The sequence below is a fragment of the Spodoptera frugiperda genome, chromosome 1 (genome assembly GCF_023101765.2).
Source record: "Spodoptera frugiperda isolate SF20-4 chromosome 1, AGI-APGP_CSIRO_Sfru_2.0, whole genome shotgun sequence".
In the NCBI taxonomy this organism is placed as follows: Eukaryota; Metazoa; Arthropoda; class Insecta; order Lepidoptera; family Noctuidae; genus Spodoptera; species Spodoptera frugiperda.
The window spans coordinates 1,235,750-1,260,482 of record NC_064212.1 but is presented as its reverse complement, the minus strand read 5'-3'; the positions used below and the strand labels follow the sequence as shown (position 1 = coordinate 1,260,482).

Genomic DNA, 24,733 nt, shown 5'->3' with positions numbered 1-24,733 from the left:
GACTACCTAGCAGGTTACCGGGGCTCCGGCTCGAAAAGCAGAGCAGGAACGGGATGGTTTTAGTCAGTAAGAGTTTGACACTCCCTCTCGTCTCGCCCAAAACGACAGAAGTCATTGGATTTCTCACCTTTAAAAAGTCACGTATTGCTAGAAGAATAAACATTTTATTAATTAATTAAAATCTTTATTTACAAATTGTAACACGCGTATATAAATTATTACCTTACTCTAACATTATTTACAGTCTTAAAATTATATTATATTTATGTGACGCTGTCGTGCGTATCGTGGCGTGGTTGGTCGACGACTGACGTGTGCGCTAAGCTTCATTGAAGCTAATTGGTGGGGGGTGCGCCGGCGCACGCTACAGGACCGCGTCGACTGCGTGGATCACGCCATTCGTTGCAGGGATGTTATGCGTTATAACTTGCGCGTTGTTCACTTTGATGCGACCTGAAAAAATGAGAAAGTGTAATCAATCAATCTCATCATCATTAATCATCTTTACTGAATCTTTTTTTATAACATCACGTTTTCTATCCCCTAAAGGTTTAGCAGCACACAACTGAGATTCTTATGCAACATTTTTTATTGCATTATCCAAAGTTTGTATAAAGTAATTATGGCAACCATATACACGTGCCTACTGTCACACATTTGTCTATTTAAAACATGACAATACAATTATTTAGTTACCCAACATTTTATACAGAATATACTTAATTTACGCAACGCAACGTCACGCCTTTTATTCCCGAAGGGGTAGACAGAGGTGGACATAACGGCACGTAATGCCGCTATACAATGCACACCCACTTTTCACCATTTGTGTTATTAGTCCCATGTAATATGGGGTGAGCCTATTGAAGAATATAATTTAAGCAAAGTATAAGTATATATGTTCAACTTACCAGCATTCTTCTGCAGCGTCAATGGCTTAGCGTCTTCCATGGAGTTCCGTAGCTGGTAGTACCTCATGCCGGCACTGTATAACGTGCCTGGCAACACGTGTCTGGCCACTAGTGCTCTGGCTCCAGCCTTCTCTGCGTACCGCGCGAGGTCCGCGGGCGGCAAGCGAGCGAACGCCGCGTCCGTCGGCGCGAATACTGTGTAGGTTTTGCTTTCTGGAAGGTGAAAGGGTATTTTTAATTATGATTGTTGTGTCTGTGGTCTTTGTCTTATATTGATTGCTCTTTGATTTATGTAGGGGAAAAGTAAATTATCAGATACTTCTTCTTTGATGCTTTTAGATAGCCTCATTAGGTTAGTATCGGTTTTAATATAAAATACTTTTAAACTTACTTGTCTAATTTATTATTAACTAAAATTTAGTCTGCTACTACATCGGGGAATAAAATACAATTTGTACCTATACAAAAACATATTTTTTCATATATATTTAAAAGTCTCAAAACTTATACCACCATTATTTTTTTGTAAAAACTGACCTGCAAGCGTCTCCGCGAAGCCGCTGGCATGTATGGCCTTCAGGAAGGTGGTGAACCGGCGGTCCCTGTCAGCCTGCAGCGTCTGCACCAGGTCGCCGACTGGCAGCGGGAACATTACTCGGTCCACTGCGTGAGCTATGCCCTGGAAAACATAAAGTAGGTAAGTATTTAAAATCACTAGTTTTACTGCAAGCTAAATTGCACTTTGTTGTTAGATGTGAGTTGCTATTACAATGAGTTGTGACGCTGCTTCTGTATTATTTATTCTGTGGTTGTATTGTAAAATTAAACAATTTCATGTGGATAGATCGTAAAAATAATAACTGACAGGTGGACTTATTGAAGAATTGTCTACTAGTCAACCTTTGAATTCACATCAACTCTAAGCAAGGCTCGGAACCGGTTTAAAAAATACCGGTTAATACCGGTTTATATCGGTTTTCCTCCGAACTTTTCTTAAGAACGTGAACATTTAAAGAACTTTATTTAACCTAAATTAACCGGTTTATTCGACGAGGGGCATGTCGGTACACGCGTTGTAATATTATTATTGAACAGCGCGCGGCGTTTCTTTGATGTGCGTCGTATTAACCGGTTTTTATTGCTCTAAACCGTTTAATCCGAAAAAACCTTTATGAAAATACTGTTCCAAATACCGGTTTAAAAAACCGGTTTCGCGAACGAAACCCAATGTAAAGGTTTTGCGTACAAGTACATAATAACGGTTTGAAAATTTAACCGGTATCCGAGCCTTGACTCTAAGGCTAAGTGGCCATTGCTGACCAAAGGTCTCTTGCACGGAGAAGGTTTGAACATTATTCACCACGCTTGCTCAATGCGGATTGGTGATTTCAAACTTATAATTAAAAATTGTAAGCCCAGGTTTCCTCACGATGTTTTCCTTCACCGTTTGTCAGTGGTATCTAAATAAGCTAAGAATAACCTTTGAATGTATTGGGGTGATATGATTATGTGAACATTTTAGGTATGTGCTTACTAGCAAACCCGGCGAACTCCATTTCTCTTAAATTTTTCCTGAATTTTCTTTGCTATAAACCTCACGGAGCCCAAGACCTTTCCAACGAATGCCAAACCATGAAAATCGGTTCGTGCGTTCTGGAGTTATAGCGTCAGGAAGAAAAACCCGACATATTTTTATATTATAGATTATTATTGAAATAATTAAAATACCTGAGGTATAAGAATATCCTTCTTGTCATCAAGTACCCTGGCTCCGTTGATGGTGGTGACGCGGACCTCGTTCCACTCTACGTCATGCATGTCATACTGGTTCACCCTGAGCTGTGTGCCGGCGAGGGAGACGCCTGTCATCTCATCCTGGAGGGAGCCGATGTCGAAGGCACCAGGGATCACGTGGTGAAGGAGTAACTGGAAGTTTCGGGGTAAGTTGATTAGTTACATTAATAGGATAAGTTGTCTGTTTTGTTGAAATAGTTATGGGTTGTACTGTAAATTTTACGATATTTTAGTACCCACATATTTTATGGAAACTTTTTTTTTATGGAATAGGTGGCAAACGAGTCACCTGATGGTAAGCGATCAGCGCCGCCCATGGACACCCGCAACACCAAAATAATCACAGGTGCGTTGCCGGCCTTAAACTTTCTTAAATCAATAAATAAATGTGTTTCTAATAAGTTTAACATTTAATACTTACTCCGCTAAGCAGTCTGGGGTTGTCACGGAACTTCTCCTCAGCCTTGTCTGGACCTCCGAGTTGCACAAGCAGAGTTCTGAACGCTTTGTCAGTGGGCACGAAGATGGTGTACGGGCCCGTTTCATTGAGGATTGTATCTAAACCTGACTGGCGCAAATACTTCGCTGTCGCAAACAGACCATTCTCTTTAAGAATATCCACTAGACCCGGGTTAGGTCCTGAAGACGTTTGTCTCGCTACGTTAGCTGTGCTACTGACAACCGGAGCAATCGTACTAGAACCAATCACTACGAGGTCTTTCTCCTGGGAACGGAATGGAGTAGTACTGATCGTTGACAGGGTCGAACTGGGATAAGTGATTCTAGGCGATTGGTTGATGCTGTTCCTACTTGACGTGAACTCAAAGGCAGGGGTACTGGACTTGGTGTTGTATCGCTCTGTGCTCGACACGGTCACGGTGGACGGGAAGTGTGTCTGAGTTTGTGCTGTGCTCCTAGAAGGCTGGAAGTGTGGCGTCGGTGTAGTGTGGGTGACGGGGATCGTGTGGCCGGTGGATCCATGGTTGGAAGTACTGACGAAGGTTGAGTAACTTGATGGATGGTGTGAAGATGCTGCCACGTAGTCAGTAGTTTCAGTTATCGGGCTGGCAGTGGTTGAACTGAAGATCGAGTTGGAGATCTTCGTCTGTCCAGGTAGTTGAATTTCACCATTCTTAATCTTTTTCAAAATGTTCTCTACTTCAGGACCTTCCTCGGTTTGTTGTCCGTTTGCTTTGACTCCCTTCACTTTGAAGGAGCCGTCTTCTTGTTCTTCTAAGAATACGAATGTTACTTTCTTTTTATTCTGCAATTCACTGGGCACTTTGACTTCTTCAAGTTTACCATTTTCTGCTTGTTTGATCAGTTCAAAGTTAGCACCAGGTGGTAAGATACCCTTCGTCAGATCTTCAATTGAAACTCGGCTCTCTTGTTGTTGTTCAGCCTGAGCAGCGGCCATGATTTGTGCCAAGTTTGAACTGTCAGCAGTTATCGCGCCCTTAGGAATCAGATTAGGGTTTGTAGTTCTAATTACTTCGTATTTCTGTCCATTCAGTGATATCTCTCGGGATGAGAAGTTCTTTTCAGAAAAGTCCGCTGGGTTTTCAGCAAGAGCTACTTTAAGCTGCTTCAAAATGTCTGGCTTCTTCAACAGCTCGGCACTCTTCGCTCTCAAGCTGTCGTCGAATCCCTTAGTTTCGCTTTCTTCTAAGAGATTCTTGATTTCGTTGTACAGTTTCTGCTTGTTTCTGTCCTGTGGGGGGTTCCTAGTTTTTGGTTTGGGACGAGGTCTGTACCTGGGGGTCGGCGGTGGGGGTGGGGGCGGGGTGGTTGTCGTTGTTGTCGTAGTTGTGGTAGTGGTGGTTGTTGGGTGTTCTCTTTCGTATAGTTCAACAGCTTTCTTGAACAAATCAGTCTCATGGGGCAGAATTGGTCGTCGTCTTTCATTATTCCTGTTGAAATACTCTTCGTAATTTTCGGTCGTTGAGTAAATCGGAACTGATTTGGTCGCCTGTTTCTTAACAAACTCTTCATGCAACTTCTCTACTTTCTCTTGTTGCTTCTGTTGCTGTTTCTGCACAAACTCCTGGTGTTTCTGAATGATTCTCGCCCTTTCCTGCAACTCCTTCAGTTTTTCCAAGTTCTCTTTGGACTGTTGTTCCAGAATGTCTTGTATTTGGGAAGCCTGTCCATTGGAGAATATGGGTTGTTGGCCAAGAGTCGGCTGGAAGGGGAGCTGTGCGTTGTTTTGATTCGGGTTGAAGTTCTGCGGAGCTAGGTTCGGTGCTGGTTGAATAGTAATGGGGTTCGGCTGGCTGAAGATGGGTTGGCTAATGGGCTGGTTGTGTGCCGTTGAGATGGTGGGTAAGAAAGCTTGCTGGGTCGGTCTTTGTTGGTTGATGTTGACGGTTGCGGGAATACTTGGCTGGAAGGTGGGATTTTGCTGCAAGTGTCCATTCTGGAAGGTTGGTATCGTGGGGATGGGCTGTTGCAAAATGTTCTGAGTTTGTGGAGCGATGGGTCTTAAGTTTTGTTGTTGTTGGAAGTTGTTTTGCAGCAACGGCGGGTTGCTTGCCTGGGGACTGAACTGGAAGTTGTTGTTCTGTAGGGGCAAGTTGTTGGAGATGCTTGGGATGTGGTTGTTGAACTGCGGCACGTAGGATGGTTGCTGCGGTTGTTGGGGGAGCTGCTGGGCCTGTTGTTGGGGGAAGATGGGTTGTTGGAACTGCACGGTGGGTGGGGGGTTCGTGATTATTCCCTGTTGTTGCTGGAAGCCTTGTAAAGGTGAATTAAGGCCGAATCTCGTTTGGTGCTCGGTAAACCCGGGATGCGGTAGCGAGGCCTGTCTTCGTCTATCGAAGTCATTCTCTACCTGGAAATAAAGAAAAAGAAATCGTTAAAATAGAAGATTGACGTATTGTTTGCAAGAATGAACTTGTTCAAAATACTAGAATCACTTCGCTTTTAAAGAAGACAGATAAAGTGTGTATTAAGATACACTTTATCTGTCTACATAGATATATTATTATTAGATATACCTTACTAACTGTATTAAAAGCTTTCTTTAGATAACATACCAACAGTATAGTATCTAACTAAATTCACACAACAAGGAAAATACGAAATGCGGAAAAGGCAGGCGACAATTTTATATCAATAAAAATTCATTAAAGTGTCTATGGGCATTGAGCAAAGACAATGATAATTGACATTACATCACGGAAGTAAAGTGACGGAAGTGGCATTATGAAATAATCAATTTCGTATTTGTTTTAGCGCGTTGTCAAATAGAAAGTCTAGCACATACAGACCTAGATAGGCGCAGTTATTATAGAAATGACAATTCTTACGTTAAAGTAAAGATAAAAGCAAATAACACACTTCCTATTTTAATAAATGGCTAGCAAAACTGTGAATATGAAAATTTAGTCGCAAGTTTTTATCAGCTAACTAGCCCGCGTTCCCGTGGCTTCGGTCTCATTTCACCCAACTCAGCTCATACCTATCACCCAGATCATCTCATACCTTGTCTGTATAACAAATTTCATCACAATCCGTTCAGTATTTTCAGCGTGATTGACGGACAAACATCCAAACAAACAAACACAGTTATAATAGTGTGATAGTTTGAAAGTAAGGTCTATTATTATAAGAATATGTCAAACATTTAGCTCAGTTCTGGTTGACTCCAAAATAAATAATGTGACGTATCGATCTCAATTCAACGTAAACGAACTTGTACAGTTTATCGTTCTAGGCTTTAAGAATTTGTTCCCAAGGCGATAAAAATCCTCATATTTGGCCTCGGCTTGTCACAAGGCAATCAATGTAGGTACATCAATGAGGAAGGAAGTTACGAATATTTTTGACAGAATTATGTTTAAAGCAAATATTTATTTAAATTACGAAACATAGAAAGCTGTCAAAATCAAATAATACTTAATACTCAAGTCGAATTTTACTTGCCATGCAAAGTTTAGTACAAGAGCCGTCCACAATTTAAATTGCAAAACTGGTGTGAATACTTGCATAAATTATATCACATTGAATGCAAGCTGTGCAAGTGGTTTCAAAATAGAATAGCTAAGATAAAGCACCCGGTAAACGGGCGAAGTCGTGTGAAATTTATTACGTAACTCATTGTAACGTAAAGTGTAAGGTAAATTCTCGTCTTTCTGTTAAGGATGTTGCCAGATGTGAAATATGACTAATTTTTCTGTTGAAACACTTGAAAGTGCTTGGTTTTCCTTCTAGTGTGAGGTATTGTGAAAGATTATGAAGCCGAAATATTTAGCAGATATTTTGAATTTGGTTTTTATGCAATTATTTATCTTTGTGATATCCAAACATATACTATTGCAAGATTCGGAGTGTGGTGAGTGTTTATGTCTATCAGTATAGTTTGTAAAGAAATTTTATGATTTTTACACAACCAATAAACGTTAACGAGTATCTAATTGAAACAAATGTTTAAATAAAATAAACGTGCAACATTATAGTCAAATAATAATAAATTATAAAGCGTGCTGTTCACGCCCAATTAACCTGTGTGTGCTGCCAAACAATAGCGTTTGTAAAACTAGGCACACGTACCTAAATACTTTCATACACAACACTGTCTTAAAACTAATATTTAGTATCTAGAAGATGGCTAAATGACGCGTTACCTCGCAATTGCAGAGAGTGCACAAGAATGCACTTTCATATGGCTGATGCGTCACGGATAGGCGCATCTAGTGTAAGATGCGACGCTCTCCGTGATCTCTGTTGTCTATTGTCCATTACATTTGAAATAAAATAAACGTTTTGAGCGGGAAATTTGACGTTAGCTGTCATGTTTGGCGGTAAAAGTTATAGAGTCGTGATAAGTTAGCCATAACAAATATAATATTTATGTCACAACAAGTTCAACTGTATCAATTGAAGAGTTTTATGCACACATGCAGTTATTACATTTTTAGTTCCTTGAATCATAATTCTGCTCACTCTTGCTATTCCAATTTACTTTCGACATTGGCAGAATAGTCAACATCGGCCCTACGCCACTGAGTGAAGCGAGAGGGTGTCAGACTCTACTGAGTAAAAGCCTCTCCGTTCCTACTCTTACTTAGAACTGGAGCCCCAGTATCCCGTTAGCTTGTCCGCAGCTAAGTATTGTGTCGGTTGACGTAGTGACAGGGTTTTAAAAGTAGTTATAGAATTAAAAAAATGTAGGTAATCTGCTCACAACTTGAGCAGACATATTATAATCCCATACGACAATTTACATAATCCCCAGCCTACAGCTAAAGTTTCCATAAATTATCAAAACACTGCGCTTAATATGTAAAAACCACCATTAATATGAATATTAAAAAGCGTTTAAGGAAAGTAGCATCTGTTGTGTGTTCAGTAAACATTTCGGCGGTAACGGAGCGGAGAAAATGATTATACAATAGTGAATAATGCATGCGAATGATCTAACTCGGTGTCAACAAACTTTGCTTCGAAATGCGTCAAAATGTGGCTCTATGAAGGTCTAAATAATTTGACTGACTTTAGTTTAATTTATATACATACCACTTAAGACATAATGCATGGTGTGATTATCTATAAGAGATTGATAGTACATATAAGACTGATAAATCATCTCTGACTTAATAAACAATTTTTTTTCAGGGGTGAAAATCATCCAATGACTTCTCTTGCCAGGGCGAGGCGAGAGGAAGTGTCAGACTCCTACTCACTAAAACCACCCCGTTCCTACTCCTGCTTTTCGAGCCGGAGGCCCGGTAAACCCGCTAGGTAGTCCGCAGCTCCGGATATTAAACACATACTTAGGTGCCTAATACAGTTACATAACGTGACACACCTTTGCTATAAATAAAACTATAACTTAATTAATTACTTAAATTAATTAATAACCTTAATTAATATCAATCTAAAATAAATACTACATAATAAACTAGATCATTCTAGTCTAGTCTATAAATCTCGGCGACAGATCGTTCACCTGCGCAGACGCATGCAGGTGTAAACGAGACGCTATGACGTCACGCCCCGGTGAAATTACAGACGCGACTGTTACCCATGTAGATTAGATAGCATACGTAATTATGTAATTATGTATTTATTTTTGTAATAAGTAAGTGTAATTAATGTTATTTAGGTCAATTGTTTAGAAATAACAGATGGTTATTAGCATTAGCTTTTCGAGTAACAATTTCCATGGAACAAAAACAAAGTGATATAGCTGGGTTATTTTCGATTTATCAGCAACTAGCTACTTCCGCGCAGTTTCACGCGCTCTGCTTGGCTCCTATTGGTCATAGCGTGATGTTTTATAGCCTATAGCCTACCTCGATAACTTAACTATCCGACACAAAAATTAATTTAAAATTTAAACAAAGAATTATTAAAATCGGACCAGCAGTTCCTGAGATTAGCGCGTTCAAATAAACAAACAAACAAACTCTTCAGCTTTATAATATTAGTATAGATTAGTATCAGTATAGATTTCTCGGTAGTAGCACGAAGTCTGGAAATGTGCCCAGTATATGGCAACAGGCTCTCCCCTAGATGAGATTTACTACAATATAAATTGTGAAAATTTTGTGTACAGTGGGATATTGGGATTTTATCAGTCAGAAAAGTTGTATATTCTACAGATGCGGTAAAATATTTTTTATGACGCCTGATAAAAATCACCGACTGCTTTTACACCAATGGAGAGCTGTCGACCGCGTATTAGCAAATACAACTAAAGCCATGGTAGACTCCGTCACTGTGTCATATTAATCATTGTTAATGTATGCAACAAAGACAATTGCTAACCTTCCACTTTTTTGATGTCGGCTAAAAACCAATTGTTAATTAATATCTGATTGTCGTTGATTTTATTACTAAGAACAATCTATTTAGGCCTCAAAGTTAGGCATTGTCTTATTGTTATGTAACAGATAGGTAGAATATCTACTGGCTGGTTAGTGTCCATACAATATTCTTCTATTATGATACTGACAATGCAATAATCTTGTTTGTAAAACAATATAAGAAAAACTGCATGGTCGTCGGCGGGAGGGCAGCGGCTGAACTTGTACATTACACAGAAATATTGTACCTGTGCTTGATTCTAAGTTAATTATACTTTTTTAATAAATAATGTAATTTAATATAGATAGATAAGGATTGGCTGCAGAAAGCTCTACACAGAGATGAGTGGAAGGACAGTAGGGAGGCCTTTGCCCTGCAGTGGGACGGCCACGGTTAAAAATAAAATAAATAAATAGTGTAATTCAAATTCAAATAATTTTATTTGTAGATCATAGGTTACAAAAGATGTTACAAGATTTATGTTAACCAGCTATATCTTGCCATGGGTACTATACGTCAAAGTAATTTATAACAAGTAGGTACTTTTTTGATTAAGTAGGATCACTAACCAGGAAAAGCAAATCTTGGAGTTGACTGTTCAAATATGCATAAGTGTGAAAAGAAATAGTTTACTTTAGCACACACCAAAACAAACTGCTCGAGGGCAGGTTCATTGAAGCGGAATACGTAACTTAAACTAATAGCATTTTGTATATATGCTCTATTGTATAGTAGTGTTGTGACTATGATCGATATGGCATTCATTACACTTTCGACCATCCATTACGTCTAATGAACAAACGTCTATTGTAGACGTTTATTAGATCTGTCAATTTTGTCTTGCCGAACGCTAACTGTTGCCAGTTCTGTATTAAAACAGAATATTTTTTTTATAAACACGTTGCCCCACCCTGGGATATTTTCCTGTATCGTGGGTGCGTTTACAAACACACAAGTTCATATACACAAGATACCTAGACCTGAAACAACAACTTTTTGAACACACAAAGGGTTGCTCCGCGAAGGAATGGATTCCGCTACACGTTGCACGGCAGTCGGTCGTGCAGCCAACGCACCAACATCTATATCTATCTTTTGAATGATTTGATAAAACTACGGAGTACATTTGAATCCTATTACATATTTTAAAAATGTTTTCGATAATTTTCACCAATTATTTAAATTAAATAGTATGATAACACCGCTAGCTTTTTAAAAACCAAACCAAAGACTTACGCAATTACTTCGAAAAGTCAAAGAAAGTTTGACATTCTGCCACAACTGTCACTTAAGTCAAATCGAACGTGTTTAATTTGAAATTCCGTGGCGGCACTAAAATAAATCTAGACAGTTGTGTGCTAGTGTGGAATTGCATTAGTAAAACCAGTCAAGAAAGTTTGCTTTCATCGTTTTGTGGAAACTACGAATGGGACATCATTGTCATTCACAATGTGTACTTGTTGTCTGCACTTGTCATAATGAAGCTGATGAGTTTGTTTGTTTGAACGAATGGAATCCGAATGACTTGGCTACAGATCATAGAAAAACAATCTGATATCAACAATAACATAATACATAATATGATATAAGCCGGTAAACAAGTAGACGGATCACCTGGTGGTAAGCAATCGCCGCCGCCCATGGATAACCGAAATACTAAATACCCGAAAGAAGATTCAGCAGAGGAGCTATATGCTCCTAATTAATGAAAACCTGCTTTTGTTGTTTTGAGTTGAGTCTCATGTAAAAGGGGTATACCGATTACCTTATATCGGACATAATTCCAGTCTCTATGCTACTGAGAGTTTTTCCGACTGATCAAACTGAAGCATTTCAGACAAAAAGTAAGTTACGCCCTCTACAATTTAGAACACGAATTAGGAATAAACTAGTTAATAGTCTGTAATTGCACAAACATACACATAAATTCACTTTTCACTACTTTTATTATTACCTACTAAACGCTTAGAAGTCGCGCTGCGAAGACAACAATGTGTCATGATCATAAATCATTATGAACAATTTCAAAGACGTAGTAAACACGATTGTGTTCATTTCTAGTATTTCCAATCGTGCACTTGACTTTCGCAGACTCTGTCATTCACGAAAACTGTTATTAGAGACACATTTTTAAATAGAGAAAGTCGAATTTTTGACAGGACACGACCATGAATAATAAATTGTCTGTGATTATGATTATTTATCTGTGGTTCAACTTTTGGCGGTAAGAGTGAATAGTGAGTCGTGAGTTTCAAAATGGAAATATTTTGCGAGTCGTGTAAACATTTTAATATTAAAAATCTGCATTAATTACAGCGTGTTTGTTAATTTATGTAATTTAACAGGATCTGACAAAGTTTGTTGCGTTTTCTAAACCAAAATCATTAATTATATTTGCGCAATATTACGACACGCTTGTCAACTGTTGATTTTTTATTTCTCTATTTATAATACAGGTTGGATTATTAAAAAATAAATAAACTATAATATAGTATCGTAAAGTTTGTATAAAGCCGTTTAATAGAGCAAATCGATGGGCATAATATTTTGTGACAGTTACCCAATTTTCTCGATCCAATTTTCAAGCGGCACACGACAACCACTATTCTTCCTATAACGTCAACTTAAAAAAAAAACAACTATGTTACACGCGACTACGTAATTTATGTAATTACGGTGAATGTCAGCGACCTAACACAATAGTACGAAACAGAAAGCTCCGTGGAACTTGTTTACAGTGAAAGTAAACGATCAACGTGAGATATTCGTGACTATTAATACGAATATTTGCGAAACTAATCGACGAATAATATAAACACAATAATAATAAAAAGACAGATAATAACGCAACGCTTAATTAATTAAAAGATAAACAATAAAATGTTGAAAATAAAAATCGAATGATCATAAACACGGACGAGATCGTACGAAAACATAAATTAACAAATCTCGTGCATCACACACACATTAATTACAACATAAAGCAGAGTAATAACTTTAAAAATGAAGATTAATTAATATCATCGCGATAAAACGTGAATTATTTTCAAGAAATCGAAATTCTCGGTAATCGACTAAATGATTGATGTTACATCACTATCGTCGCTTATAAGGATGAACACGTTCGTAATTGGAACTCGTAATTCGATTAGTAAAATTCGTTTATGGTAAATGTGGCTAATGCAAATGGCGGACGATGCAATACTGCGTTGAAAATTGCGTAAATTGAGAGACTGTAGACTTGCAGAGATAGTATCAGAGTACACCCCCATTCCATTACATTACGCAAGCGGTCGCACTATTCCTGTCGTAACCGTTAACACATTTCCTTCGGTTTCTCTCATTAAATTAATCATCTTCTAAGAAATTTCCTATATTCTAGATACTTAATTACATTACAAAAGTCACATACCTATTAAATGCCAGCACATTTGTTAATAAGAGATTTTAAGTACAACAGTACCGCATTCATCACAAACTTAATTTGTTTTGGAAAACCCTTTTTTAATTACACATTGTACCTATGAATAAAAAACAAAATCATAATTGTCGTGTGAACTTCCGAATCTAAGTGTAACAAGGCCATTCTCATAGAAAAAAATAGAAACAAGGGATTCATAAATATAATTGTGAAATATTTTGTTTTTTTTTCAAACAGAGGCTGTCCAATCGCTTCCCTTGCCGTTACAAAAGCTGTGGTTTTAAAACTATTATAGGTATTGCAAAATGGCGGCTTTATCGATCTTTCGCCCGATAATGTCGTATTGTAATAGATTTCTGTAATTGTGTAAATTTTAGTTGACTTAAGTCGCTGTTGTACAAATATTTAATTAAAATTAAAATTGAAAGTAAATGTCTGCTTTGTTTATTTCGTAATTAAAGATTTCGTTGAGACTAAAGATAAGGTAAGTGTTTCCTAAATATTGGTTTCATTAATAGTTATTATCTTTTTTTGTAGCTTAAGATGTCAGCAGAGAGAACAGCTAATTGCCATCTTTAAGTGTGGGAGAGCCATGCTTCGGCACGAATGGGCCGGCTCGACCGGAGTGATATCACGGCCTCACCGAAAACTGACGTAAAACAACGCTTGAGTGGTGTTTCGTTGTGTGAGTGAGGTCACCGAAGGCTCAATAACCCCTCTTCCCAATGTCCGATTTCCCCAACAACCCTTAAATTCCTAACCCCCAAAAGGTCGGCAACGCACATGTAACACCTCTAGTGTTTGTGTTTCGGGTGACAATAGGTGTGGCGATTGCTTACCATCAGGTGATCCGTCTGCGCTTTTACCGGCTTATACCATAAAAAAACCATTAGCTGACTGATTTAGGCAGATACAGGCTAATCTGTATTAAAACCATTAGCATTATTAAAATACCGGGAAATCAATAAAATTTTCACAACAATCACCGTTTTTTTTAATAATCATTACTAGTAATGTAAAGTTATGAGTTATATGTTTCCTTACGACTTACATAAGCACCCTAAAAGGTCATTGCATCTTAAATCACTGTCAGTCTCAGAATACCATAGTAATAAACTAACATCATAGCGGTGCGTCTGCGCAGGCAGGAGTGAAAGTAGTGGTCGTCTGTCAAACACGCGAGATTCACGCTTGACTGTAATTAGGCTATTAATTACCACATCAAAAAAAAAAACTTCATTAAGGAAAGCTAAACATAGATATCCGGTTACATAGGTATGAAGATCAATAATAATAAAGTTAAATACTTAAACATTATGCGTTGGTGCAGTCTTACAAGATGCGTAACAGCTAGATAAGTGTAGTATTTAAATTAAGCAGGAAATTACTAAACTATTCAATTAGTTCTCTTCCCAATCTTTCCAATTCCCGATTCCCCAACAACCCTTAAATTCCTAACCCCAAAAGGCCGGCAACGCACTTGTAACGCCTCTAGTGTTTCAGGTGTCCATGTGTAGCGGCGAATGCTTACCATCAGGTGATCCGTCTTTTGTTTACCGGCTTAAAACTAAAAAAAGTCAATCTATTTTAGAAGACACGTAATTCCTCTAAAACTCTTGTAATACCACGTATCTTATACGCATACCGATACGCATCCAAATTGACCCTATGCGGCCATAAAACAGCCAAATAGCCCAAAAAGAGGACAATGACTATCATAGACGTACGATAAAGGCATAATTTGCCTCATTTGTACTAAGTACCGTCTATAACGTACGTAATTCTACTTTCTATCACATTGCATCACTGATCCGGAGCTGCGGACTACCTAGCGGGTTTACCGGGGCTTCGGGTCGAAAAGCAGGAGAAGGAACGGGGTGGTTTTTAGTCAGTAAGAGTCTGACACTCCCTTTCGCCTTGCCCAAGGCGGGAGAAGTCATTGGATGATTTTCCCACCTCAAAAAAAAAAAAAAATCACATTGCATCAGTATTCATTGTTTAAGTTCAAGGCGGTTGAATATTCATTGGCCACAACTCGTATGATTTACCTACGTTGATGTTATCTTAATTCGTTTTAATTAAGTGGTACCTAATTCCATTGACCATTCGCACATCAACAGCCTATAAATTGCCACTGCTGGGCAAAGGGCTCTTCTCGCACGGAGAAGGTTTGAGCATTAATCACCACCGCTTGCTCAATGCGGGTTGGTGATTTGAAACTTATAATTAGAAATTATATGCCCAGGTTTCCTCACGATGTTTTCCTTCACCGTTTGTCAGTGATGTCTAAATAATCTTAGAAAGTAGTCACATTGGTACGTCCCATTATTAAGTTTGAAACCCGCACTCTGCATGAGACGTGGTCGTCTTAAACCTTCGGGCCACCACGATATTGACCATTAACCATTCCTAATCTTCCCGTGGATGTCCTAAGGGATTATATAGGTATTTAATAGACACTGAACAGCCCCGTCCTTTGATAAACCTTACGATCTCCAACCCTTGTGCTAAGCGAGGAGATTATGGCAATCTTCTCTTTTGTAGAAAAGACCCGTAGTCAAGTATCACTCTTGATGATGAATATTCATTCCCAACTCATTATGAGTAACGTTGATTTTATCTTAATTTGTTTTAAGTAAGTGGTAATTATTATGTAGATTATCATCGTGGTTGTTTGTTTAGCGTGAAGTGTGTCTAGTGTTGATTGTGGTCTTAGGTCAGTTATGTTATGGGAGTGTGTGACTGGTTTTAAGTTACTCTATTAAGCAGAGTCTGAAAAGACTTAGGATTTTGAGAAAGATTTAGGTGGCTTTTCCACCAGAGACCACCACACCACATCCATAGCACGCATCTTTCCATATTAAATTGTTTTTAGCTTAGCTGAATACTGCCAAATACAGGCTTCTCCCAATCCTCTCTCAAAAATAATTCATTAACTTTAATTTTATTTATTTCAAAATCATCAACCCATTTTAACACAGACACGTCCTAATCAAACTTGAATTTTCCAACAGTGTCTCAACATTTTCTGCATTTACGGAACATCCAAAATGTCTGGCTGATTCAGACGCAAAAATTTCAAAATCACGATGACATGTTTGCTAAAAATAGTGCTAAAACTTTAAACGTAAAGTTTGCGTTTAAAGGCGTGTCCGTGGTTACATCATGTGTTGCTCAAACTGCTTTAGTGAAAGAGAGAAAGGCATTGGATCCTCTTACAACCAGCTGGTAATGTATTACAGAGCACGTATCAGATGACTGAGGTATGCGTCAAGCATCACTATGTATATTATGTGTACTTGTATGTAAATTATACTTATGTGATAATATATAGGACGTGTTACGCATTTTCTGCGTTTCCCGTTCTTTGATATGTTAAAGTTAGCAGTTTCTTTGGTAGTTACAAATCATGAATTGTCAACAAATGTGTGTATTTATTTATCTCTCTCCATATTTCTCTTGATCACGCAATAACGTCAGCATTTTGAGAACTCTTAAATAAATTGAATAATTTTCTTTTTTTTGTGATCATGATGATTCGGGAATAAAGCAGTAGTCCGAAGCTAGAACCAACCACCAATATAATATAATCACCGATAATAATATTTTAAACAGAGAAGAGTGGAAGGAAGGTAGGTAGGCCTTTGCCCTGCAGTGGGACGATCATGGCTGAAATCAAATCAAAAAAAATAAAAGTGAAAGTAAACGATCAACGTGAGATATTCGTGACTATTAATACGAATATTTGCGAAACTAATCGACGAATAATATAAACACAATAATAATAAAAAGACAGATAATAACGCAACGCTTAATTAATTAAAAGATAAACAATAAAATGTTGAAAATAAAAATCGAATGATCATAAACACGGACGAGATCGTACGAAAACATAAATTAACAAATCTCGTGCATCACACACACATTAATTACAACATAAAGCAGAGTAATAACTTTAAAAATGAAGATTAATTAATATCATCGCGATAAAACGTGAATTATTTTCAAGAAATCGAAATTCTCGGTAATCGACTAAATGATTGATGTTACATCACTATCGTCGCTTATAAGGATGAACACGTTCGTAATTGGAACTCGTAATTCGATTAGTAAAATTCGTTTATGGTAAATGTGGCTAATGCAAATGGCGGACGATGCAATACTGCGTTGAAAATTGCGTAAATTGAGAGACTGTAGACTTGCAGAGATAGTATCAGAGTACACCCCCATTCCATTACATTACGCAAGCGGTCGCACTATTCCTGTCGTAACCGTTAACACATTTCCTTCGGTTTCTCTCATTAAATTAATCATCTTCTTAGAAATTTCCTATATTCTAAATACATAACTTATAAAACTCATAAATTAAATGCCAGTACATTCGTTAGAAACAGATTTTAAAGAACAGTACCGCATTTAACACAAACTTAATTTGTTTTGGAAAACCCTTTTTTAATTACACATTGTACCCCTATGAATAAAAAACAAAACCATAATTGTCGTGGGAACTTCCGAATCTAAGTGTAACAAGGCCATTCTCATAGAAAAAATAGAAACAAGGGATTCATAAATATAATTGTGAAATATTTTGTTTTTTTTTTAAACAGAGGCTGTCCAATCGCTTCCTTTGCCGTTACAAAAGCTGTGGTTTTAAAACTATTATAGGTATTGCAAAATGGCGGCTTTATCGATCTTTCGCCCGATAATGTCGTATTGTAATAGATTTCTGTAATTGTGTAAGTTTTAGTTGACTTAAGTCGTTGTACAAATATTTAATTAAAATTAAAATTGAAAGTAAATGTCTGCTTTGTTTATTTCGTAATTAAAGATTTCGTTGAGACTAAAGATAAGGTAAGTGTTTCCTAAATATTGGTTTCATTAATAGTTATTATCTTTTTTTGTAGCTTAAGATGTCAGCAGAGAGAACAGCTAATTGCCATCTTTAAGTGTGGGAGAGCCATGCTTCGGCACGAATGGGCCGGCTCGACCGGAGTGATATCACGGCCTCACCGAAAACTGACGTAAAACAACGCTTGAGTGGTGTTTCGTTGTGTGAGTGAGGTCACCGAAGGCTCAATAACCCCTCTTCCCAATCTCCGATTTCCCCAACAACCCTTAAATTCCTAACCTCCAAAAGGTCGGCAACGCATCTGTAACTCCTCTAGTGTTTGTGTTTCGGGTGACAATAGGTGTGGCGATTGCTTACCATCAGGTGATCTGTCTGCTTGTTTACCAGCTTATACCATAACAAATCATTAGCTGATTGAAATAAGCAGATACAAGCTAATCTGTATCTTAGCCATTAACATTATCAAAAGACCGGGAAATCAATTAAATTTTAAAATAATCACCGATTTTTTTTTAATAATCATTACTTGTAATTTAACGTTATGAGTGTTATGTTTCCTTACGACTTACATAAGCACCCTAAGAGGTCATTGCATCTTAAATCACTGTCAGTCTTAGAATACCATAGTAATAAAGTAACATCATAGCGGTGCGTCTGCGCAGGCAGGAGTGAAAGTAGTGGTCGTCTGTCAAACACGCGAGATTCACGCTTGACTGTAATTAGGCTATTAATTACCACATCAAAAAAAATGTTCATTAAGGAAAGCTAAACAGATATCCGGTTACATAGGTATGAAGACCAATAATATAATAAAGTTAAATACTTAAACATTATGCGTTGGTGCAGTCTTACAAGATGCGTAACAGCTAGATAAGTGTAGTATTTAAATTAAGCAGGAAATTACTAAACTATTCAATTAGTTCTCTTCCCAATCTTTCCAATTCCCGATTCCCCAACAACCCTTAAATTCCTAACCCCCAAAAGGCCGGCAACGCACTTGTAACGCCTCTAGTGTTCCGGGTGTCCATGGATGGCAGCGATTGCTTACCATCAGGTGATCCGTCTTTTGTTTACCGGCTTAAAACTAAAAAAGTCAATCTATTTTAGAAGACACGTAATTCCTCTAAAACTCTTGTAATACCACGTATCTTATACGCATACCGATACGCATCCAAATTGACCCTATGCGGCCATAAAACAGCCAAATAGCCCAAAAAGAGGACAATGACTATCATAGACGTACGATAAAGGCATAATTTGCCTCATTTGTACTAAGTACCGTCTATAACGTACGTAATTCTACTTTCTATCACATTGCATCACTGATCCGGAGCTGCGGACTACCTAGCGGGTTTACCGGGGCTTCGGGTCGAAAAGCAGGAGAAGGAACGGGGTGGTTTTTAGTCAGTAAGAGTCTGACACTCCCTTTCGCCTTGCCCAAGGCGGGAGAAGTCATTGGATGATTTTCCCACCTCAAAAAAAAAAAAAATCACATTGCATCAGTATTCATTGTTTAAGTTCAAGGCGGTTGAATATTCATTGGCCACAACTCGTATGATTTACCTACGTTGATGTTATCTTAATTCGTTTTAATTAAGTGGTACCTAATTCCATTGACCATTCGCACATCAACAGCCTATAAATTGCCACTGCTGGGCAAAGGGCTCTTCTCGCACGGAGAAGGTTTGAGCATTAATCACCACGCTTGCTCAATGCGGGTTGGTGATTTGAAACTTATAATTAGAAATTATATGCCTAGGTATCCTCACGATGTTTTCCTTCACAGTTTGTAAGTGGTGTCTAAATAATCTTTTAAAGTAGTCACATTGGTACGTCCCATTATTAAGTTTGAAACCCGCACTCTGCATGAGACGTGGTCGTCTTAAACCTTCGGGCCACCACGATATTGACCATTAACCATTCCTAATCTTCCCGTGGATGTCCTAAGGGATTATATAGGTATTTAATAGACACTGAACAGCCCCGTCCTTTGATAAACCTTACGATCTCCAACCCTTGTGCTAAGCGAGGAGATTATGGCAATCTTCTCTTTTGTAGAAAAGACCCGTAGTCAAGTATCACTCTTGATGATGAATATTCATTCCCAACTCATTATGAGTAACGTTGATTTTATCTTAATTTGTTTTAAGTAAGTGGTAATTATTATGTAGATTATCATCGTGGTTGTTTGTTTAGCGTGAAGTGTGTCTAGTGTTGATTGTGGTCTTAGGTCAGTTATGTTATGGGAGTGTGTGACTGGTTTTAAGTTACTCTATTAAGCAGAGTCTGAAAAGACTTAGGATTTTGAGAAAGATTTAGGTGGCTTTTCCACCAGAGACCACCACACCACATCCATAGCACGCATCTTTCCATATTAAATTGTTTTTAGCTTAGCTGAATACTGCCAAATACAGGCTTCTCCCAATCCTCTCTCAAAAATAATTCATTAACTTTAATTTTATTTATTTCAAAATCAACAACCCATTTCAACACAGACAGACACCTAATCAAAGTTATATTTTCCAACCGTGTCTCAACTTTTCTGCATTTATGGAACATCCAAAATGTCTGGTTGATTCAGACGCAAAAATTTCAAAATCACGATGACATGTTTGCTAAAAATAGTGCTAAAACTTTAAACGTAAAGTTTGCGTTTAAAGGCGTGCCTGTGGTTACATCATGTGTTGCTCAAACTGCTTTAGTGAAAGAGAGAAAGGCATTGGATCCTCTTACAACCAGCTGGTAATGTATTACGGAGCACGTATCAGATGACTGAGGTATGCGTCAAGCATCACCGTGTAATATTATGTATACTTGTATGTAAATTATACTTATGTGATAATATATTGGACGTGTTACGAATTTTCCGCGTTTCCCGTTCTTTGATATGTGAGCAGTGTGATGTTAGCAGTTTCTTTGGTAGTTGCAAATCGTGAATTATTATAAAAAATGTGTGTATTTATTTATTTCTCACCATGTTTCTTTTGATCAAGCAACAATTTGGGCATTTTGAAAACTCCTAAATAAATTGAATAGTTTTCTTTTCTTTGTGATCATGATTTAAGACAATAATTCGGGAATAAAGCAGTAGTCCGAAGCTAGAACCAACCACCAATATAATATAATCACCGATAATAATATTTTAAACAGAGAAGAGTGGAAGGAAGGTAGGTAGGCCTTTGCCCTGCAGTGGGACGATCATGGCTGAAATCTAAATCTAATAATATTTTAAACATAGATGTCATAAGGATCCCATTTCATAAGCGAAGAAATTAAACAACTGTCTGGTTTAACTGAAGAAACGTTCTGTAAACATCTGTGTTCTGTACACATTAGAACCTGCCGGTTTTAATAAAGAAAATATAACACGATTTCAATACATAGTATACAAACATGTCCATGTCACATAAGCCGATATATTGCAGCGTAATTTGAACAAAAACGTGTCATGTCTCGTCTCAATATCTTCGGTACCTATCAAATATGGTTCGAAGATGGATACGGTCGTTATCACGCGATTTACTAATGTTTGAATTTCACGTTATGCATTTATTTAGCTTTTGCTACACGTAATCTTAGTGCATGAAGATTTGATATGCGAGAGTAGTGTGTTTTGTTTGGTAATAGAAGTAATAGGTAGTTGTTTGATTAAGTTAGTTTCAGGGAAGATGGTAGCACAGTGATCTGCTGTGAAACTTGCACTGTTAGGCTCATGGGAGACACACGTCTCCTTAGGGATGTGCCGTATTAGACATTGCACGTGTATAGGTAGGTACTGGGGTGGTTTTAGGGAGGTAAAAATCTCCACTACCTAGTCTTTTATCCCCAAAAAGTTAGTGCTCATTAAAGGTTTTCCCACGTTGTCGAAAAAAGTAAGTTACAGTGTCTGTATGTTTTATTGGTCAAGTCATTGATATCTTGGTGAGATTATTAAAGATATGTTTAGTCAAATTATTAAGCAAGGTAAGTACACTAGTCTTCAAATTACTGCTAATGATCTTAAATGGAAGATAGATAGATTATTTGAATACATTGCAAAGATATCTAACTATCGTTGTTAATTTAGGAAACTGCGACCTAATTAACAATTTGACTTAGGTACTTTCTACCAAACCCTTTGGGGAAAAGCAGGCATATGTTATGAGAAGGTGAGTGTTATTATATTAATTATAATATGTGAAGAGAAAACTTTGAACCACTTTTAAACTATAGCGAGATATTGCTCGCACGAATGGGTCGTGAGATCTGCCTTTGTTAAGACTTGTTATGAGAGAGAAATGTGTAAAAACTCCATCTTATACAGTATATTATTTATAAAATACATACTATATTTATATTTACCGTGTGTTTTAGTTAAGTAACTCGCTTGATAAATCACTACGTTACGTTATTATCTTGTATAATAAATAATGTTCTATCGCCATACATTTGAAAAGTATTGAATGGAACTTTGACACCCTTCAAGTAATTTTTATAATGATCATCCAATGGCTTCCCCCGACTAGAATGAAGCGAGAGGGAGTGTTAGACTCTTACTGACTAAAAACCAATGTGTTCTCCCGCATAGGGTGAGGCGAGTTCGCTCCTACTCCTCTTCGAGCCGGAGCCCCAATAACCCATTAGGTAGTCCTTAGCTAAATAAAATGGCTACTGTAGGTATATCATAAATCCGTCTTTCTTAAGCTGTAACGACCACTCTTAGCACTTGATATAACTATTATGATAATCGGAGCGGACTTTATAATAAGCAGTTCATGCGTAAAGTGTGAGATTAAAACAGATTAAATGTAATTATTCTTAACTTGCGTATATTAAATATTAAAGCCTTGACATGCGTGTGAGATAATATCAATTTTATTAGCAGTAGGTTTATAAAGAATAACGGTCACAAGAGAATATTGCGTTACTACGCAAGGTAAAGGGATGATAAGAAAATAATTAAATAATTCAAATAAAAAAGCAAAGTCCAATAAATTTGTACTGAAGTCCTCTTTAAGATATTAATCTAAGGACTAAGGACTTAATCTAAACAACCTCTGCAGTTGCTTAAAATAAAAATCTGACATAGTATGTCACATTTTACATCGTATATGTACCCCGAAAGTACGTACCGTACCCCGAAAGGGTAGGCAAAAGTTCACATTACGACACGTAATGCCACTGTATAACGTAAACCCACTTTTCACCATTCATATAAATCCCATGTAATATTGGGTGAGCCTATTGTCGTATACTGGGTACAGTTCCAGACTCCGTGCTTCTATTTATTGAGAAAATTTCGAAAATACGAATATACCACGGCAATAGGTACTTTGCCCGACCCGGGAATCGAACCCGAAACCTCTTCCTAAGCAGTCGCACTTAAGACTACTCGGCCAACGAGGCTGTTAATGAATGACAAAAATATCAATGAAAGAAAGCACGAATATTCGTGTTTCAAATCAAATTGTTGGAATCGCTGCAAAATAGGTAATGATGACAAATTGAACAGGTATCATGTGCGACATTTCCTTTTCCGATATATTTTTTCTGAACACGCAATTTATTGATACTTGCTGGCAGACTCGGGTATTACTTGTCTTGTTCGATTATGGTACCTGACACCTATCTATCAAATCTACATAAGCTTATTATCTGCTTGTAACGATAGAATTTATCATGGAAGACAAAAAATGTAATAAATTATTTATTATTTTGTGTGAGTTTCCAACATTTTACATCCATTAAGTTCATAATCCATTAAAAAGGTTTTATGCTTCCAGATTTAAAAAATGTAATTAATATTTTCATGCATGAATTTCCAACGTCTTACATCCATTAAAAAGGTTTTATACTTCCATATTTTATTACATAACATTCCATTTCCGAATTCAAACAGTCGGTAGCGCGGCAAAATTTATGTTTGTCTATGCCCGCTATAATCGCTTCATTATGTATCTGGGATGGTAAGTAATCGTCATAAAACACGCGAATTTCGATGTCTACTTTCAACGCATTCTGTAATTATCGGCCGCTTTCTTCCGGTCCGGTGCAGAAGATGCGAGAAACGTGTTTCGTACCGGATATGTAGTTTTTGCGAAGTGACATTATTTTAGGATCATGTTCATTGATCAAAGATAATATAATAATATTAATTTTAGATTACTTAACATAAATGATCTACTCACTCTCGGTCCGGTGATGGCGCAGACGGCATGCGCCATCAACAAGAACTGACAAATGCTGCCCCTCATACTGCTCTCAAAACCCAGAGCGGCTGAGTATCATCACACAACACACCACTATTCTCTCAAAGCGTACGTCCTTTGCCACTGTCTGACTAAAAAATCACTGCACGACACTATGTTCCGAACTCGAATTAAAAAAATAAAATTCAAATTTGGGCGGGAACGGTAACGACACAGATTGACAGCCGTCGATTTGATGGCGGATACACGCAGCGGCAGTTAGCACGGCAATAGCGCGAGCGGCCAGCACCTGTTCGTTTTACCAGCCCCACTTCTCGTACCCCCTACTCGTTTCGAAAGGATTCATCAAAGATGAGAATTAAAACAGACGGCATCGCGGGACGTAAATTGAATTGTATGTTGCATAAAATTCTATAATATTTTGGGTCAGTAGCTTGCGGAGACGACATAAGATTTTCTTTATGGTCTCTAATTTCTTTGCCGCCATGTTAAATGGTTTATAATATGTTTTGAAACTTCTTGCAAACTTTCTGCGTTGCAATTGCATATTACCTATATTCGAAAACACTTAAATGGCAAGGTCGGGTAATGAATTTTAATTATTTTTCTAATCAACATTTCTTTTAGTAAGCGCATAGCAGAGAGCTTTTAACCTTTTCCAGTGATATAGTATATTAGGTAACTACAGTATTTACAGAATAGGCTATAAAATGATAAATGGAGTTAGTTAAACGTAATGCAACACTTGTTTTGTTTCTTA

General features: G+C 37.5%; 1 protein-coding gene across 1 annotated transcript; it reads right to left on the bottom strand.

The window, feature by feature from the left end:
- Positions 1-162: 162 nt before the first annotated feature.
- On the bottom strand, positions 163-24,304 carry LOC118273243 (uncharacterized). Its single transcript, XM_035590110.2, has 6 exons — positions 23,953-24,304; positions 3,127-5,535; positions 2,640-2,837; positions 1,449-1,590; positions 912-1,124; positions 163-453 (listed from the first exon to the last, which is right to left on the bottom strand). Exons 1-6 carry the CDS (start codon positions 24,016-24,018, stop codon positions 365-367), a joined length of 3,117 nt encoding a protein of 1,038 aa, XP_035446003.1. The 5' UTR covers positions 24,019-24,304; the 3' UTR covers positions 163-364.
- Positions 24,305-24,733: the final 429 nt, after the last annotated feature.

Excerpts from the sequence above, each read along its gene's own strand:
- LOC118273243 (XM_035590110.2), bottom strand. The coding sequence starts at position 24,018 with ATGAGGGGCAGCATTTGTCAGTTCTTGTTGATGGCGCATGCCGTCTGC. Across the intron at positions 5,536-23,952 it reads GCGCCATCACCGGACCGAGA|GTAGAGAATGACTTCGATAG; the intron begins GTGAGTAGATCA and ends CTTTATTTCCAG. Across the intron at positions 2,838-3,126 it reads ACCCCAGACTGCTTAGCGGA|TTACTCCTTCACCACGTGAT; the intron begins GTAAGTATTAAA and ends CGAAACTTCCAG.